Below are 17,884 nucleotides of genomic sequence, written 5' to 3'. Positions count from 1 at the left end.
CACACATACACCAGACAAGGAGACACACACAACCTGGATCATTAAAACCAGTTATCAGACTCTGAGTTGTGTTGAGACAATGTCCTCCCAGAAGGCACCTCTCTATGCTGGTGTTTTATGACTTTGTTGGGGACGAATGAATGGAGACAGAAGAGAGGGAGATGTTGCCTCCACTACCCTCGCAATAATGTCTCCATCACTGATGAAGGGTGTACAGGTATGAAGAGAGAGAGAGAGAGCAGTGAGGTTCAGATAATACAATCCCCGTGTGGAGATGTTGGGGGGTCACAGGGATTCTCATCCTCACTCTTATATAAACCCTGTTAAAGAAGGTCAAGAGGAAAAATTGTTCTCTTCCAGTCTTTTAAGCAGCATGCAGCACTGAGTGATGGACTTAATCATAATTATAATACACCAGGGTACATGTACCAATACACACACACAGACACCCACACACACACACACACACACACACACACACACACACACACACACACACACACACACACACACACACACACACACACACACACACACACACACACACACACACACACAAGCACACTCACACACACACACACAGCACCAGCAGCCCATAAGGCACACCTGCCATAGAGATTATTATAAATATCCTCCATAACAAGAAGAAGTCTTGCATCCAAATTGTCACTTTAAGGCCCTACAGCGCTGCAGTCCACCCTCACAGGTGTTTTCACTTACCGCCTAATTAGGCCTCTCCTCAGGACTGTGTGGGCGTACAGACACCTTCCTCACTCTCCTCTTCCACATGTCAGTTTACACCTTTATTTAGCACTACATTTCTAATGGATACCTGTTTTATTTCTTTATCTCCCTAGTTGTTTTTTTATTTCATTGTGGTATAATATTTACTCTATTCACCCATCTCTACTCATCATCATACCATCATATGCCAGCTTTTAGTAAATTGTAGCACTGAAGTGTTTTAAACTGGATTTTGCCGAGCACTTTGTAACTTTGTATCCTTAAAAGTGCTATTTAAATAAAGATTATTGTTATTATTATTATTATTATTATTATTATTATTATTATTTTTATTTATTTATTTTTTTATGGTCACACAATTCTCTGCATAGCTCCACCCAAGTAAAACACCCTGTGTGAGTGTGTGGGGCGTTTAAATATCTGTAAGAAACCAAATCTAGCATCCATTCTGCACTCATTATGTAGAGTGACACCTTTCGAGTATTAAATATTAGTGTTTTAGCTGGTTATGGTATCTTATTTAACTTATTTATATAAAGTGGGGTTGTTTAATCCATCACAATTGATTGCTTTTATAACATTAGTATATATCTGTGTAACATGTAGACTAAAGCTGGTTATGGTATCTTATTTAACTTATTTATATAAAGTGGGGTTGTTTAATCCATCACAATTGATTGCTTTTATAACATTAGTATATATCTGTGTAACATGTAGACTAAAGTCAGGCACATGTAGTGAAGTAAAAAGTACAGTATTTTGCACTGAAAGCAGCATAATGAAATTATTCTATTTTTTACCTAAAGTATCTTTTGCTGTGTCTGCTTTTCTGTTCACTTGTGGTGTCTGCCCTAATTGAACTATGTTTTAAAACAAACTTGAGATCACAGTTTTCTAAGTTGGTGCTTAAACTCTAAAAAGTGGAAAACAATTGATGGAAATTTCCGTGGTATACCTTCAAACCTAAGACAATACGTATGCATGACATGAACATCACAACAAGTGCTTTTCTTTACAAGGGATAAACAGGAGATCAGCCCTGCCTAGTGGCTGCTAGCATGCTCTATAAATCACAAGGGTAAATGGTCTGTGTTTAAGGTTTAACCACTCCCCATTAGAGAGTCATGTATGGCTGTCAGCGTGGTGGTTATTGGGAACATTAAGCTATTTATAAAAAAATAAAACACATTGCTGTTACAGTGTGAGTCTGTTTACCCTCCTCTGCACCTGGCAGCATCTTGACTCCTGACCGATGGAAATATAATTTCTACCTTTGAACTGAAAAGACTTTGACATCTTTACGTTTTTACCGTTATTCAATTAACTGAGCGAAAAGACGGAAATTGGAAGGCCGTCATGAGGAAAAAGAAAAGGGAAAATGGGGGAGAGAAATGAGAAGCAAAGGAAGATGTGAGATGGACAGCAGATAGAGGGAAGATGGAGAAAAACAGAGGAAGAAGAAGGTGAATGATGGATGGATGTGTGTCTGTGTGTCCGTGTGAGCAGGGAGAGAGGTATACAGAGAGAGAGAGAGGTGTGTGTGAGGGCGCCATTAAAGCCTTGTACTATAAATCTCTGACAGTGCGTGTGTGTGTGGAGATAACAGAAGGATGTCTCTCTCCATTCTGGCTCTGTCAGAATGATGTATGCATCCCTTTCTTCCTCGCTGTGAAATATTACAGGGGCTCCTGTGTGTGTGATCTCAGCCAGCATGTGGCCAACATGTTTGGTAATTCCTCACCTCTTATCAGCGCTCACATGAGGTATTGTAGATGGGAGACTTGTGGTCGCATGGGAAAAGAGGCAAAATGACCCAGAAACACACTCACACACATACACATACACATACAGATGGCCAGAAAACAAACAAAAACGAAAGAAAGTCAGGGACAAGGGAGAAACAGGCAACAGATGACAGTGACAGCTTTCTTGATCAATGGCTACGAGCTTGACAGGTGTGATTGATCACATAATGGCGAGCACATTTCAGCACTCTGCTCTTCATTTAGCTGACAGCATTTTCTTTATGGCACCTTGTGTTATGGTATCATAATCATGCCAGTAACGCTGGAGCGCCCGAGGAATAAATCTTTATAATCCCCCCTCCCTCCGCCCAAAAAGAGGTGCGGCTGAGCTGGATGCCGCTGCTTGGGCCTCTCTGTTGCCTTCAAGCTGTTTCAGCTGCATCATGGACAGAGAGAAAGATGTGGAGAGAAAGGATGAAAAATGTCTTCCTCTTCAGGTGCCATCTTGCCATCTCACCTATAAGCAGGTGAGTGATGGTTTCAAATCTTAACAGACTCAAAGTGAATGCTAATGTTCCTCCATATCTGCTGAATATGTAAATAGGCAAGTGTTTGCTAACACGATTAACAACTTTATAAGGTAATCATTTGTCAATATTTTCAGCCTGTTCTGTTGCCCCCACGTGACATAAAACATCCCATCTCTACACTGGGTGTGGTGTCTCCCTGGCAACGTAAGCAAACAAGATTCTTATACAGCCTTAAAGGTGCTCTAAGCGATGTTGGGTGACGGCACTTCTTGTTGACGTTCAAAGTATTTTCAAACAAAAGGAGGCTAGCTCGCCCCTCCCTCCTCCTCATCCCGTCCCGTCTCCCTCCCTTCCGTGCTTCCGCGCAATAACCCCCCCAACCCCCACTCCCAAATCCTTCTTGTCGGTTATTGGCTGGAACACTGGAAGACTGTTTGTTATGTTTGGTGGTGCAGGTTGGCCAGTTTGTTACAATTTTTTCAGTTCAGGGGACAGGCACCGTGAGGAGATGTTTGCGGTATGTGACAAAAAACTTTTGTAGCCTAAAAAACGTGTGACATTGCTTAGAGCACCTTTAAAGGGTAAAGAAACCCCCCTGGAAATCTTATTTTTCACTGACCTCTAGTGGTTTAACTTCTCATCTTACTGCAGCAAGTGTACTCGAGGGCATTGGGTGCACTGTTAGGCATGTTTACAGGTGCAACTGTGCAAAATGAAGCTTAATTCTACTAATTCTGCTGTAAAGGGCATTTTAACAAGGAGGTCTACAGGGATTGACCCTTTGGAGTCAACATCAAGTGGCCACTCGATGAACTGCAGTTTTTGGCATTTCCGTGTTGGCTTCATTATTCAGGAAAATGAAAATAACCACCATTCTTTTGGCAGATAATAATGTGTTCATGTAGGACTTCATTACTTTTAGTAAGAAGTTGATTCAGAAAAAATGATTTTTAAGGCCTTAAGGGTGTGTGTGGGAGAGAGAGAGACACAGAGAGGTACAGTGGAGGAGAACACATTTTCACATTTTTTTTCTCAGAAATCTCTTTAAATGTATAAATCAGCCTTGTGGATCTCTGTTAGATCTGGTTTATGAAGCATACACCCTCGGGTTCTCTCGCACTTTCAGATAGTATGAATACGTGTGTGTCTTTTTATGGTAAATAGCTTTTTACTATGATCGTTTTTAATGCTGCTATACTGTGTAACTCTACAGTATAGAGCATCTTGGCCTGGACATCCGATTGCCTCTTGTTGCAGGATTTTTCTGCTTTTTGCACAATCATCATTACATGTTTGATTTTTTTCCCCATCATCTGGTCACAAGAGGTAATTTTTTGGAGCCTGTGTAGGCTCTTTCATAGAAATATCTTCTTCTATGGATGGACGGCCAGCAGAAACGACAGAGGCAGAAAATGAAGCATGGAAAAAGGCCAGATATTGTGAAAAGTGGGAGGCAGATGGATGAAGCGGAAGGAAAGGGTGGAACGCAAAACCCCCTGAAATGGGTGACGAGTGAGGGAGAGACAGAGATGAAGTGAGGGAAGAAAATGAAGAAATACAGACTTTATGAGTGAGGAAATGATGAACGGGGAAGTGAGACAGATGGGTCAGCTCCATCAGTGAGCTGTGTGGCAGAGAAATGGAAAGACTATGATGATGACACACACACACACACACATACACACACACACACACAATGTGCCCAAAGGACGGAGTCATTAGATTTCACATGAAAAACAAAGCATGGGTAATAATATAAATATTAGCGGTAAAACCCCTTGGCTCATGTTACGAGGACACAAACAAGTGAGTGATTTAATAAAGCAAATACAATAAAGTGATGTGTCACTTTAGCATGTGTTTCTTCTAGTATGTGTGCACCATAGCAATGTAAAATGAATGAAGGGAAGAGGACATGATGAATACGGATATAAAACATTTGATTCGGCACAAAAACATTTTGAAAACAAAAAAAGCAATGGTACTGTACAAGACTCTGTACATAAACGATCATAGACTTCAATGGTAGCAGCTCACCAGCCGTTATGATGAGATACGTACTGTTAATTAGTGAGATTTAGAGGTTCATTTGGACAGAGCTACGCTAGCTGTTTCCCCCTGCTTTCAGTCTTTATGCTACACTAAGCTAACCGTCTCTTGGGTTACCATTTACCGTACAGAGCTGATCTTCTCATCTAACTCTCTGGAAGAAAGCAAATACGTGAATTTCCCAAAATTTTGAACTATTGTTTTTGTGTTGAACTGTTGTAATACTTTCTAATAATAATAATAATAATAATAATAATCTCTAGCACCCATGGTGCTGAGGCGTGAGGTGGGGATGGTCAGAAGACCAGCTGAGGGAACGGGAGGGGTTTTATTCCTGGAGGAGGTCAGAGAGATAGATGGGGGCTAGATGTGGCTATACAGGAAGTTGGGTTCATTTATGTCACATAAGAGGTAGTTAGTAATGTTACTTACCCGTAAAGCATTTTATTCTTGGAACTATTTGTTGTTGTTTCTTTATTTGTTTCTTCTTTTTCTTCTTTCAGTTTGTCTGGTTTTATACATTGTGAGATGGTATCATGTTAAATAAATGGCCAGGATGAATGAACCAGCCTCTGTTTTGATGAAGCTAATAAGAATCCTAGTAAATGAAATGAAAAATAAAGGAATGTCACTGAGAAAGACATATGACAGGCCTTATCTGTAAATGTCATTGAATTCACACAATAGTCACACAGTCTTGTATTTCAAACACAGATTTTAAACAGTGGCGTTCCGGAGCCTCTTGTAACCTAGATCTGTGTTATTTTGATCTGTGATGTGCAGTTACATCACACACTTTAATTAGCCTTACTTGGTCCTCGTACTGGGAAAGTTGAATTTTATCCAAGAAATAAATCAATACTTGTAACACTTCACTGGTCCTGTTATGTAGTCTTTGTGACGTCGGCACCTGGCATTTGGTAACCCTCTCTTTCTGTTATACAAGGTACACACACACACACACACACACGCGCGCACACACAACCATAATGGAGCAATTATCCTCTCCAGTTCGGATCTGCTCCTCTGATTGTAATTTGCATTTATTATTAGCTTTCAGCCTGCCAGAGGCTGTGAGGCGTGAGGATGGATCGTCATAGACCATATCACACTGATAGACCTGCACAGATGCCTTACAAACACGTGTGCCCGAGGACACAGTAACATGAGCATCAATGTGCCACGCACAAAGTTATGGTGAATGGGATCCGCACACCCACATACATGCACCACAGATGAAGTCATTATGACAGCATGATGTTGCTTCGTTTTGATAATGCTGATCCATGTTAATGATGGCAACAGTATGTTCAGTGGCATTCCATCAAAGAAATACATGCTTCAAATTCCACATTGTGGTGTCCTACAGGACTGTCATGAGTCTTCCTGTCCCTTTTCCTCCTCTGTGTTCTCTTTTGCTGTCAAGGCGGCCTCAGGGCTCATCATATGGGAATTTGTGAGAAGCAGAGTCTCTCAAGACACATACAGCACATACAACCCGCCAGCACACTAATAGATGTGCATGCTGCTGCCAGTCTACGGCTGGTGCTCACAAACACACACACAAACACACATGCACGAACACACACACACACACACACACACACACACACACACACACACACACACACACACACACACAGGCTCACACATGCACACAAAGAGAATGTGCAGAGGATTACTGAAGTGTGAAATGATTCTGTTATCATGTCGTCTGTGTGGAATATATTTTCCCATCAACCGTCTATGGCAGGTGTGCCTTATGGGCTGCTGGTGCTGTGTGTATGTGTGTCTGTCTGCGTTCATTTTGTGGCTCTCTCCTTCTGTCTATTGTTGGGGAGGAGGACTTTGGGTGGGGTCTCCATAAAAACAAGGTGACAGTGTCAGAGCAGCTTTTGCAGCTCACGTTCCACCTTGGTGTTTGGTATTTGACATTTGCTAAATTGCTGTAAAATCTGATCTTACATGACTGGTTAAGTCAGGAAACAAGGTTCAGATGAAGGCATAAGTTAGCTCATCTACTCATTACATCCATTTTTGCATATTCAAAAACTCTAGACAGGCTCTTAAAAGCCTTGGGGAAAAAGCTTCTTACCATGAATACTGGGGTCCTACATGAAGACAGGAACAGTTTGGGTTATTTTACACAAGACATTTGGGGGGCTTATTTTGGAAAATGTGATGTTGCATACAGTATTTCCATGCACCAATCAGAGTTTAGCTAAATGTTTATCAATATATGATCATAGTTGTTAGTTGTTTTCTCATGTTGCCAGCTTTGTCGATCAAATCTGATTGAACCACCCTGACACAGTCCTGATTAAGGAACATGTATGGGTGTTTGACTGTGAAATTCTTTATACATTTGCAACTTCCCCCCTAAAACTTTAACTCAACTAGTATGCAACTAATTGGTGTATTGTTGTAATACCACAATAACAAAAAGTACATCTGTCCCCCTTTTTCCTCTTCCATTGCTTTCAGTTTGGAAAAATCATCTTGTTCCATATTGTCTGAGATTTTTCCAACTTATCATTGAAGCTCAATGACATGTACATTGATTGAAATATTCAAATCCAAGTCTCCATATTTTCATGGCTGCAGCATTTGCATTCTAGACTTCTTTTGCATCAGATTGTATTAACACATTTCCTCCAACATAATTGGTGTCTTTAGAAACTGGGATCTCCCTAGCATTTAAATTATGTGGGTTTAAATAAAAAATGTCTTGCTGAACAGCACGAGTTGTGGCTCAGTAAGACTTAACCATACTAAAACTAACCATACCTCAGTCTGCGTTGAATGGAAATGATATCCTGCACAATATGTACTGTAGGTTCTTACCACATTTTGCAAGTATTAAAGCTCAAACTCTGTGTGCTTATTCCTGCTTACATGAAAGATGTCCTGCATATTTGTCTATATTTTATACCTCTTTATATATTGCACCTGTGATGCTGCTAGAAAATGAATGGGCATTTAATTTGGCCGGGGAAAGCACAACAACTTTACATTAGCAACATTTATTGTAATGCAACATGTTGACAACAAAACAAATTGCCCAACTTCAGGGGTCAATCCATGACATTCTATGAGAAACTTTAGTTGTGGCTAGTGGATCTAGTGTTCTTGTCCATTTCTTCTTCAAGGCAACTCTGTACAGTATAAGACTGATTGCCTCCTCACCACTTTTTACACTCATGACAACACACACAGTCTATAAAGAAGCATGCACATGTACACACTCAATAAAACACACATGCACACGGTTCAGTGGCATGTCGCTGTGCATGAGAGGGATCCCTAGGGAGAGCTCAGTCCGAGCAACTTCACTGCACCGCTTAATTGGTGTGTATGTGTGTGTGTGTGTGTGTGTGTGTGTGTGTGTGTGTGTGTGTGTGTGTGTGTGTGTGAGAGTGTGTGTGTGTGTGTGTGCAGGCATGCACATTTAACTCACTTGCATTTAACAGCACAAACTAATGTAGATTATTAGATTAGATAACATTATTATTATTATTATTATTATTATTATTATTATATGCTAAAAAGGTATAGGTGTGATACAGAAATAAATAGACCAAAATCTCCAAAAGAGATTATGATTGATAGTGTTTTGTGCTCACTGCAACAGAGTTGCGCGCATTCAGTCATAGAGGTGTTGGTTAAATTCCTGAACAAAGGAAAGTCTGACGCACAGATGGTTTAGCTTAAGCTAAAGATAAGATAGTTAAGATATAAGATAGTTAAGGTCACAGTGGCCTCGAAAAAAAGTACATTGTGAAACAACAACAACAAGTAGAATCAGGAACAGAATGTACCGCTCGTGTGAGCAGAAGAAGAAGCCACACAGCACAAGGCTACAACCTTAGGCTAAACATTTGAAATAATATAAACAATATGATAATCAAACTTTTGACTGCTGTCTTTAATAACTTTAATAAATAACACAATACTTGTACTTTTACTTTCAGTACTTGAGTAGTAGATTTATAAACTACTTGCAATACTTAAGTTCAAAAATTTTTGAATACTTTAGTTCTTCTAATTAAGTGTGGTGCTTAAAGACCACTTCAACTTCTACTCAAGTCACTTTTTTTGATAGAGCACTTGTACTTTTACTCAAGTATGGGACTACTCTCTAGTACTTTATACACGTCTGGTCATGTGCTAATTTGTGCTCTGTGGAGGCTGGGGGCATTGAACCCGAGTGGACAATGTTCAAAGTTTCCATTGCTGAAGCTGCAGCGAGGAGCTGTGGTCTTAGGGTCTTAGGTGCCTCAAGGGGCGGTAACCCACGAACACCGTGGTGGACAACGGTGGTCAGGGAAGCCGTCCGACTGAAGAAGGAGTCTTTCCGGGATATGTTATCCCGGAGGACAACAAGGGCCCGAAGGGCTGCAACCTCTGCCGTGAAAGAGGCAAAGCAGCGGGTGTGGGAGAAGTTTGGAGAAGACATGGAGAAGGAATCGGCACCAAAGTGCTTCTGGAAAACTGTTCGCCACCTCAGGAGGGGAAGGGGAACCATCCAAGCTGTGTACAGTAAGGATGGGACACTGTTGACCTCAACTGAGGAGGTAATAGGGGCGGTGGAAGGAGCACTTTGCAGAACTCCTGAATCCGACTAACGCCCTCTATGTTAGAGGCAGAGCTGGAGGATAACAACGATTTCCCAGGCGGAAGTCACTGATGTAGTCAAACAACTACACAGTGGCAAAGCCCCGGGATTGATGAGATCCGTCCAGAAATGCTCAAGGCTCTGGGTGTGGAGGGGCTGTCCTGGTTGACACGCCTTTTCAACATTGCGTGGAAGTCTGGGACGGTGCCAAAGGAGTGGCAGACTGGGGTGGTGGTTCCCCTTTTAAAAAGGGGACCAGAGGGTGTGTGCCAATTATAGGGGTATCACACTTCTCAGCCTCCCTGGTAAAGTCTACTCCAAGGTGCTGGAAAGGAGGGTTCGGCCAATAGTCGAACCTCGGGTTGAGGAGGAACAATGCGGAGTGGAACAACGGACCAGCTCTTCAAAAGGATCCTGGAGGGAGCCTGGGAGTATGCCCAACCGGTCTACATGTGTTTTGTGGATTTGGAGAAGGCGTATGACCGGGTCCCCAGGAGATACTGTGGGAGGTGCTGCGGGAGTAAGGGGGTCTCTTCTCAGGGCCATCCAATCTCTGTACAACCAAAGCGAGAGCTGTGTCGGGTTCTCGGTAGTAAGTCGGACTCTTTTCAGGTGAGGGTTGGCCTCCGCCAGGGCTGCGCTTTGTCACCAATCCTGTTTGTAGTATTTATGGACAGGATATCGAGGTAGTCGGGGTGGGGAGGGGTTGCAGTTTGGTGGGCTGGGGATCTCATCGCTGCTCTTTGCAGATGATGTGGTCCTGATGGCATCATCGGCCTGCGACCTTCAGCACTCACTGGACGGTTCGCAACCGAGTGTGAAGCGGTTGGGATGAGGATCAGCACCTCTAAATCTGAGGCCATGGTTCTCAGCAGGAAACCGATGGAATGCCTTCTCCAGGTAGGGAATGAGTCCTTACCCCAAGTGAAGGAGTTCAAGTATCTTGGGGTTGTGTTTAGTGAGGGGACAATGGGCGGGAGACTTGCATTCAATCTATCGCACCGTTGTCTTAGCCAGAAGGCAAAGCTCTCGATCTACCGGTCAGTTCTACCCTCACCTATGGTCATGAAGGCTGGGTCATGACCGAAAGAACGAGATCCAGGGTACAAGCGGCTGAAATGGGTTTCCTCAGGAGGGTGGCTGGCGTCTCCCTTAGAGATAGGGTGAGAAGCTCACTCATCCGTGAGGAGCTCGGAGTAGAGCCGCTGCTCGCTGCGTCGAAAGGAGCCAGTTGAGGTGGTTCGGGCATCTGGTAAGGAGCCTAGGGAGGTGTTCAGGCACGTCCAGCTGGGAGGAGGCCTCGGGGAAGACCCAGGACTAGGTGGAGGATTATATCTCCAACCTGGCCTCTGGATCCCCAGTCGGAGCTGGTTAATGTTTCGGGAAAGGGAAGTTTGGGGTCCCCTGCTGCTGCCCCAGCGACCCGACACGGATAACGGACGAAGATGGATGGATGGATGGATGGATGGTAACTGTGAGTCTTCAGCCTGTCAGTCTAACAGTTTATAACTTCCTAAAATTACAAGACAACCATGAAACAATACTGCCAAGTGCAGAGGGGACCTGAACCTATTAACCACACACACAATATCTCCATCCTCACATTCTCACACACACACACACACACACACACACACACACACACACACACACACACACACACACACACACACACACACACACACACTCACATTCAAGACTGAGGGCAGCGCTTTTGATGTATGCACAGCTAATGTAGCAGTAACAGTTACTTATTGGATGAAATATGGCTGACATGGAGGGTGGACGGAAACAATGGGCTTATGTGTAAGAGGGGCATGGGAGAGAAGCCTTCAAAATATCTTATTTCTGAGCTTAAATATGACTTTTTGTGCATTCAGTGCGTTGTAGTGGCTTTTTTATTTCACAGATTTCACAGAGCAGCCAAAACAACTTGCACTTCTGTTGCAAATTGATGGAATTATAAAAAACATGTAGGCCTAGTATGACAAAACGTTTTATAACACCTGTAGATTAATTCGAAGAACAACCCATACGATGAACAGAAACGCATGAGTCCTATTTAAAATGAAAAACAACTACGTACAGTACTACATCACTGCTTCTCCATACTCCAAAATTCACGGCACAAATTAATCAAATTCCAATCAATCGCAAAATGTCCGGCAGCACTTGAAGGCAGCATTGACTCGGAGTAGCTCGGTTACTATGTTTACTTCACTGTTGCGATGCAACGACAGTCTGTCAATGGTCTGTCCCACCGATAGAAAAGTAGCTACATAGCTTACCTTAAAACGAGAAAACCTAGACATTACAGGAGAGTTTTAGAATAATTAGTACTTTAAGTTGCAGTCGCTTTATCTTCCTCAATGAGCAGGTGAGCAACTGTCTGCTTAACGTTACCAACATTAACTAGCCAGACTAAAGTTAGTTCACAAAAACATAGTTATCTGCTAATTTAAGATAGCACTTAACGACGTAGTAATTTATTTCAGTACTTCGAATGTTGCTTCAGCAGCTGTCATTGACTAAATTAAATACTTAAATACAAAAAAAGTATACCTAGCTAAACGCCTGAAAAATAACCAAAGCATAACGTTACTGTACAATATAAGGTTATTATATACGCTAGAGTGCCACATATCAAGCTGAAAGTTATGTAGAAACGTTAGGATTTTATAATCCATGCTATTGAATTCACAAACAATAACATGATTTCACTGCTGCAATTTGATGTCCAGTTTAGAGTGTTTGGGGAAATCCTCCACCAGTTCACAGAAACAGGTGAGCACTAAAGGATAAAGTCAACTGTGTTCTGTTTTATTACAACACTGTAGTTTTCTATCATATGCTTTTTTTATGGATTACATTGCTGATGTTGATGTTCTTGCTTGTGCATTGCTACTCTGCATGTCCCAATTAACATTGTATGCATATTACAATCATTTTGACCTCTCTACCTGGATGTAGTTGACAGCAGAAGTCCCCTCTGCAAATGCTGAGACATACAAACCCAGTGGTAAGAAGTAATTCTCATTTCACATCAATGTACAAACATCACTTTCTGACTTATTTCCTTTTGTAAAGACTGAAATGAGATATAAGATTTCACGTGAGTTCCACTTGCGCTTATACTGCTCATCAGCTTCTTATGGCAAGCTTATATTCTTATTATGTTCTAGACCAAGTTTGGGAAAAGACAGTCATCAGGGACATTAAACCTCGGTAAGAAAAGTCCCATCTTAGCAAGTATACATTTCTGTCATAACACACCATGCTCATCCAGTATTTTTATTTTTTTATTTACTTTCTGCATCCAGCAGGAGTCTTCCTTCCCGGACACCACCTCGTTCTGTGAAGGTGGGTATTCTGAGATAGACTACACAAAGACTGGATTGACGGAAACATGTTTTGCTTCACTACTGTAATTACATTTTTCTTTTTCTTTCTTAAGGTTTCTTGCCAGGAGACTCAAAAGTTTGGGTTTCCTAGTGGGGATTTGCTGGATGTAGACGGTATGTGGTGTTGGACTTTCTGAGATTGAGGGAAAATTCATCTCATCAGTACTTTTTCACATAATGTTTAACAATTATGCAAGGAGAAGTCTGTTCCTGAACATGCAGGGATAACAATTGCTCAATCGAAAAGACCAGACTGCAATGCAACTCCCAGATATGTTAACTAGAGCTTCATAATGAATGAGAAATTTGATTTTCTCTTGTTCATTTCAATTGCTGTTGATCACTCTGCACGAGCATATGGATTAATGTGTACGTGCATGCTTTTTAATTTTGTCAAAAGTCATTCTGGGAATTGTAGTAAGTCACAAACAAAGCCACTAACTGTGACAGAATAAGAAGAGACACCAAAAGTAAACTTTGCTGTCTGTGTCATTTTTCCTCATCATGTCTCCAGACCGTTACAATAAGTTTAATGTTCTGTTGACAACATAATATCAATGGATAGTTTCAGCTTGTTACGTTCACACGATTCACATTAAAAACTACTATCTGTGCCTAAAACAATATTTAAAATCCATGCAAGGGTTTACTGTCTAATTTTAATGTATTGGATGTCTATGGTTCTCCTGTAGAGTGCTCACCAAAGAAATCCATCAGCATAACACCAAGGTATGTACTCTGAATTCACATAGTAAGTGATCAGACTAATGAAATGTCACCAACACACAGTTTTAAATCCTAAATCCGATTTTTAGGGTTGATAAACGCACACAGTCGACTGCAGTGCCTGATGAAGAGCTGAAAATGAAAGACCTGAGGAAGCCCCCAGACTCAATACTTATTGGTATGTTTATTGTAGAACAGAATGCAAAATAAGAAATGTAGCACAAAAGAAACTGATGATAGTGTTAATGGTTGTCAGGAGGAACAACACATTCTCCTCCACCAGCTGAGCCTCTCCCCACATATGGGCCAAATGGAGAGGAAGAACAGACAGAAGAAGAGGATGCTGGGGATGAGGAACGAAAGGCACCAGTGGAGCTGATAATGGAGGTGAAGTGACTGATCACCATCAATGATTCTACACTTCATGCTCTGCTGAGAGGATGGGCTAAACTGTAGTAACTTTTTGTTTCATTTCAGATGCCCAAAATCATTTGAACCCTTGGTTTTAGTCAAAGATATATTTTTAATAAACTTGGATATACTCAGTTGATAGAAAATGCAATTGAAGCCCAATTTAAAATGTGTGGTTTCAGTTCCTCAGAGCTGTGATGGACAGAGACTTCCAGCTGGCCAGCAAACTGTGTCAGATGAGTATGTATCCTGCATCCATCAAGTGTATGTCTGTCAGTCAATAAATCTGCCACCGGTGAAGCCAGCTAATGATGGCTCTTCTCTCCTCGGTCCAGTTCTCATCTATGAACCAGACAATCCTGAGGCCTCTGAGTTTCTCCCGCTGATCCAGAAGAAGCTGTTGGAGGGTGAGAGTTCCTCCATCCATACAAACACTTCTGCTCCATATTCCAGAACACACCATGAGTTTGTGTCATGCCTTTTTCATTAGAGCAAGAGGCAGAGCAGAACACTGAGGAGGAGGAAGAAGAAGAAGATGAGGATAATGATGACTCAGATAACTCCAGGAGTGATGAGGAGTCATCTCAGAGCTCAAACTGTTCCTCTTCAGCTTGCTCCTCCTCCTCATCATCAGATGGTGATGATGATGAAGAAAAGCAAGTAGACAGACACAAGCCTTGTCCTACTTCTCACATTTCTTGCTAAATCTATTGTACCAATACAACAGAGGCAATGTTAGACACTGTCACCATATATTTCTGCTAATAGCATCTTGGAACAGTCTATGTGCATTTTGTAGATCTTGTGACAATAATGCATTTTTTTCAAATTACACCTGCAAATAAAATATTTATTGTGGACAAAGCTGATGCCCCTGTTTGCTGAAAACGTAAACTTATAAACATGCCATTAATAACAGCTGTGTTCGATTGCAGTTTTCTAATTCTAAGCCCTCATCATTTATAATTACACCTGTGCTTTACCTGCTATGACCTATAAGTCAGAATGTCTGCAGCGAGACAGGTCATCTTCACTAAACCTGAAACGATTAGTTGATTAATAGATTAGTTGATCAACAGAAGAGAGAGAGAATCAATCTGCAACTATTATGATAAATGATTATTTGCTTAGGTCATTTTTCAAGCAAAGATGCCAAACATTGGTTAAAGCTTCTCTAATGTGAGGACTTGCTGCCTTTTTCTGTTTTTGTTGCATAAACAAAAGCATTTTCCACTGTTTTCTGACATTTCATGGATCAAACAATCGAGACAATATCCGTCAGATTAATTAATAATGAAAATAATCACTTGCAGCCCTAATCTTGGCTACAGTATCATACTGATGATAATGGAAAAGGCTTCCCTTTTCTTGGGCACCCACGTGAAATATTTCTTTAGTAAACAAATGACAAACAAAAAGCACTTTGTAGAGATAAAGATTGTTTTACTAAAGTGTTAGTTAGTATATATAGTACGTATTGTATATGTATAGGTCCTAAAAGCTCAATTTAACAAGGCGCCATTTTTTTCCTGCTTAAAAACAGACCAAGCGCCGGCCATAATTGCATGTGTCGCTCAGAGTCACATCGTTTCATTGCTCATTGGTTGTAGGTCTATTTCATTTCGTCCAGAGTCATTTTGGTCTGTGCTGTTGAAAATTGCAAAAATGAACTGAAAGATGAATTCACATTTGCGAATTAGTCTGGCTATATCAGGCTAGGCCAGACACTTAACAACCCTAAAATCATGAAAATAATTTTGAAGATAAGAAAATAATGTTTGTATTCCCCCCCCAAAGCTGGTTTCATAAGGCAGAGCAAAAATCTGTGCATGTTCACGTGGGCAAGCGCTTCATACCCATACTGTCGTGATCAGAGCTGTAAATAAACACAATTATATTTATATTTATACTTAATTTATACTTTTTTATTGATCCCCAGTGGGGAAATTACAAAGTACAATTCATTTATTTGAATAAATCTTCATTTTTGAATATAGGCAGTTTCTATGGATGATGATGCTGACCATCAAGCATGTTTTTTCTGTGCTACTCTGCTCTGTGTGCACACTGAATCGTTACTTCAAAGGTTACACAGCGTCTCTCACACACTCAGCTATCAGCCAGTTATTATCACATGGCAGAGCTTATCTTTATGAGTCGTCTCTACGCGTGATTTGTGAAAAAGAGAAAGTATGAGCGCCATCTGATAAAGGCTGTGTGTGTAATTTGCAGTGACTGATTGAACATAATGGCTGCTCTCTGTCCATTTGGTGGACCAGTACACAGGCATGAGGATGACAATAAGTCATCGCCATCCAGGCTGGATTCACTTTGATGTCTCAGTGTTACTGTCCATGTCAAGGTTACAAAAAGGGTGCAGGTCAAAAATGGTGATGCGTGCAGTGTAGTCATATCAGGAAGGTGAATATCTCAGCAAGCACTTTGTATGGATGGATGGATCATGGACTGTGCGTGCTGCTCTCTCCATCACTTGGTGCTTTTGTAAGAAGCCCCCACAGGTTCATTGAAACATTATGAATGTACATCTGTTGTTACTAAAACCCATAAACCAACTTTGTCATCACAAGGTCAATTGCTATGTAACCCACTCAGAATACATTTCACATTCACGTGTCCATCCTGTGACACACACACACACACACACACACACTGAGGGGTGGGTATACGTCACTGGTGCTTTTCCTTTTGCTTTTTAGGCTTCTTAAAGTGGATTGTGGCTGTCAGTAGCACTCAGGGAAGCTTCTTTAGTCGTCAGAGGGAGGCAAGGCTGTGACTCATGCTTGCGTGAAGAGACCAATGAGCAGCCAGAGCCTGAGATATAAATAACGAATAAAAAATATTCTTGAGGGAGAAAGGGTCACTTGCGCGCCGCTGGATGGGATTTTATTAGTGCGCTCTGTTGGTATTCCGCCATCACTGGACTGTTCCTTGTCGTGTCTTTGGGTTGCAATTGTAACATCTAGTTATAGTTTCTCTGGACTGGACAACCTGTGCGCCCGTGAGTCGGTAAGATGCCTCCTCCGTTCATTTCAGCGGCGCTCTTGATATATTGATATATAGGCTTCATATTCTTTCGTGGACACAGGTGATTGTAACGTCGGAGTTTGTTTTTTTTGTTGGGGAGGGGGGGGGTAGACTAACACATTTTTTTGTATATATTTCATTATATTATGTGTCGTTTGAAATAAATAAGTCCCAGATGAGTGACAGGAGGAATTCCTTAGCTGTCCAGTCTGTTTGATGACATTGAGTTATGATGAGATGGGATGTGCTTGTTCGAAACCCAACTTAATTGAAATGTCGATTGCTCAGTCAATACGTAACTGACGTAGGTTATTTATAGTTGCAGCTTATCAATATGTGCTTAATAAATCAGTCTGTTTAAAAACAGGTGTGATTTTACCAATATGTCCTGTCATGTATTAATTTATATTTTTTTAGAATAGCACATGTCCTCCAACTATGGCAGGCTGAATGAATGTGTTTTTAATCTTGTTTTTATTCCTTAGAAATATCTCTGTAATATATAGCTATGAGTGCAGTGGATGATCACAGACATACAGCTCATACATTTTAATGGTCTCGTGTCGCTCTGCCAAAGACTGATATCTAAGGGAAATTATATTGTTGCTCCAACGAGCC

The 17,884-nt window shown here is 41.3% G+C and overlaps 1 protein-coding gene across 2 annotated transcripts; it reads left to right on the top strand.

Annotated features, from left to right (window-relative positions):
- The first annotated feature begins 11,866 nt into the window (after positions 1-11,866).
- Positions 11,867-15,073, top strand: erich2 (glutamate-rich 2). Of its 2 annotated transcripts, none has more exons than XM_028593894.1 (12): positions 11,867-12,060; positions 12,425-12,467; positions 12,654-12,702; positions 12,866-12,908; positions 13,007-13,043; positions 13,138-13,198; positions 13,777-13,813; positions 13,900-13,988; positions 14,067-14,197; positions 14,404-14,461; positions 14,557-14,628; positions 14,712-15,073. In XM_028593894.1, exons 1-12 carry the CDS (start codon positions 12,053-12,055, stop codon positions 14,924-14,926), a joined length of 843 nt encoding a protein of 280 aa, XP_028449695.1. In that variant the 5' UTR covers positions 11,867-12,052; the 3' UTR covers positions 14,927-15,073. The 2 variants fall into 2 exon arrangements, with proteins under 2 accessions (XP_028449695.1, XP_028449694.1); XM_028593893.1 differs by having other exon boundaries at positions 13,004-13,043.
- The last annotated feature ends 2,811 nt before the right edge of the window (positions 15,074-17,884 follow it).

The sequence above is a fragment of the Perca flavescens genome, chromosome 12, assembly GCF_004354835.1.
Source record: "Perca flavescens isolate YP-PL-M2 chromosome 12, PFLA_1.0, whole genome shotgun sequence".
Taxonomy (NCBI): Eukaryota; Metazoa; Chordata; class Actinopteri; order Perciformes; family Percidae; genus Perca; species Perca flavescens.
Note: the sequence above shows the minus strand (reverse complement) of the source record. Positions and strands in the feature narration are given on the sequence as shown.

Coding starts and splice junctions, on each gene's coding strand:
- erich2 (XM_028593893.1), top strand. Junction 12,909..13,003: donor ATCAGGGACATTAAACCTCG/GTAAGAAAAGTC, acceptor TTCTGCATCCAG/CAGGAGTCTTCCTTCCCGGA. Junction 14,198..14,403: donor CAGTGGAGCTGATAATGGAG/GTGAAGTGACTG, acceptor GTGTGGTTTCAG/TTCCTCAGAGCTGTGATGGA.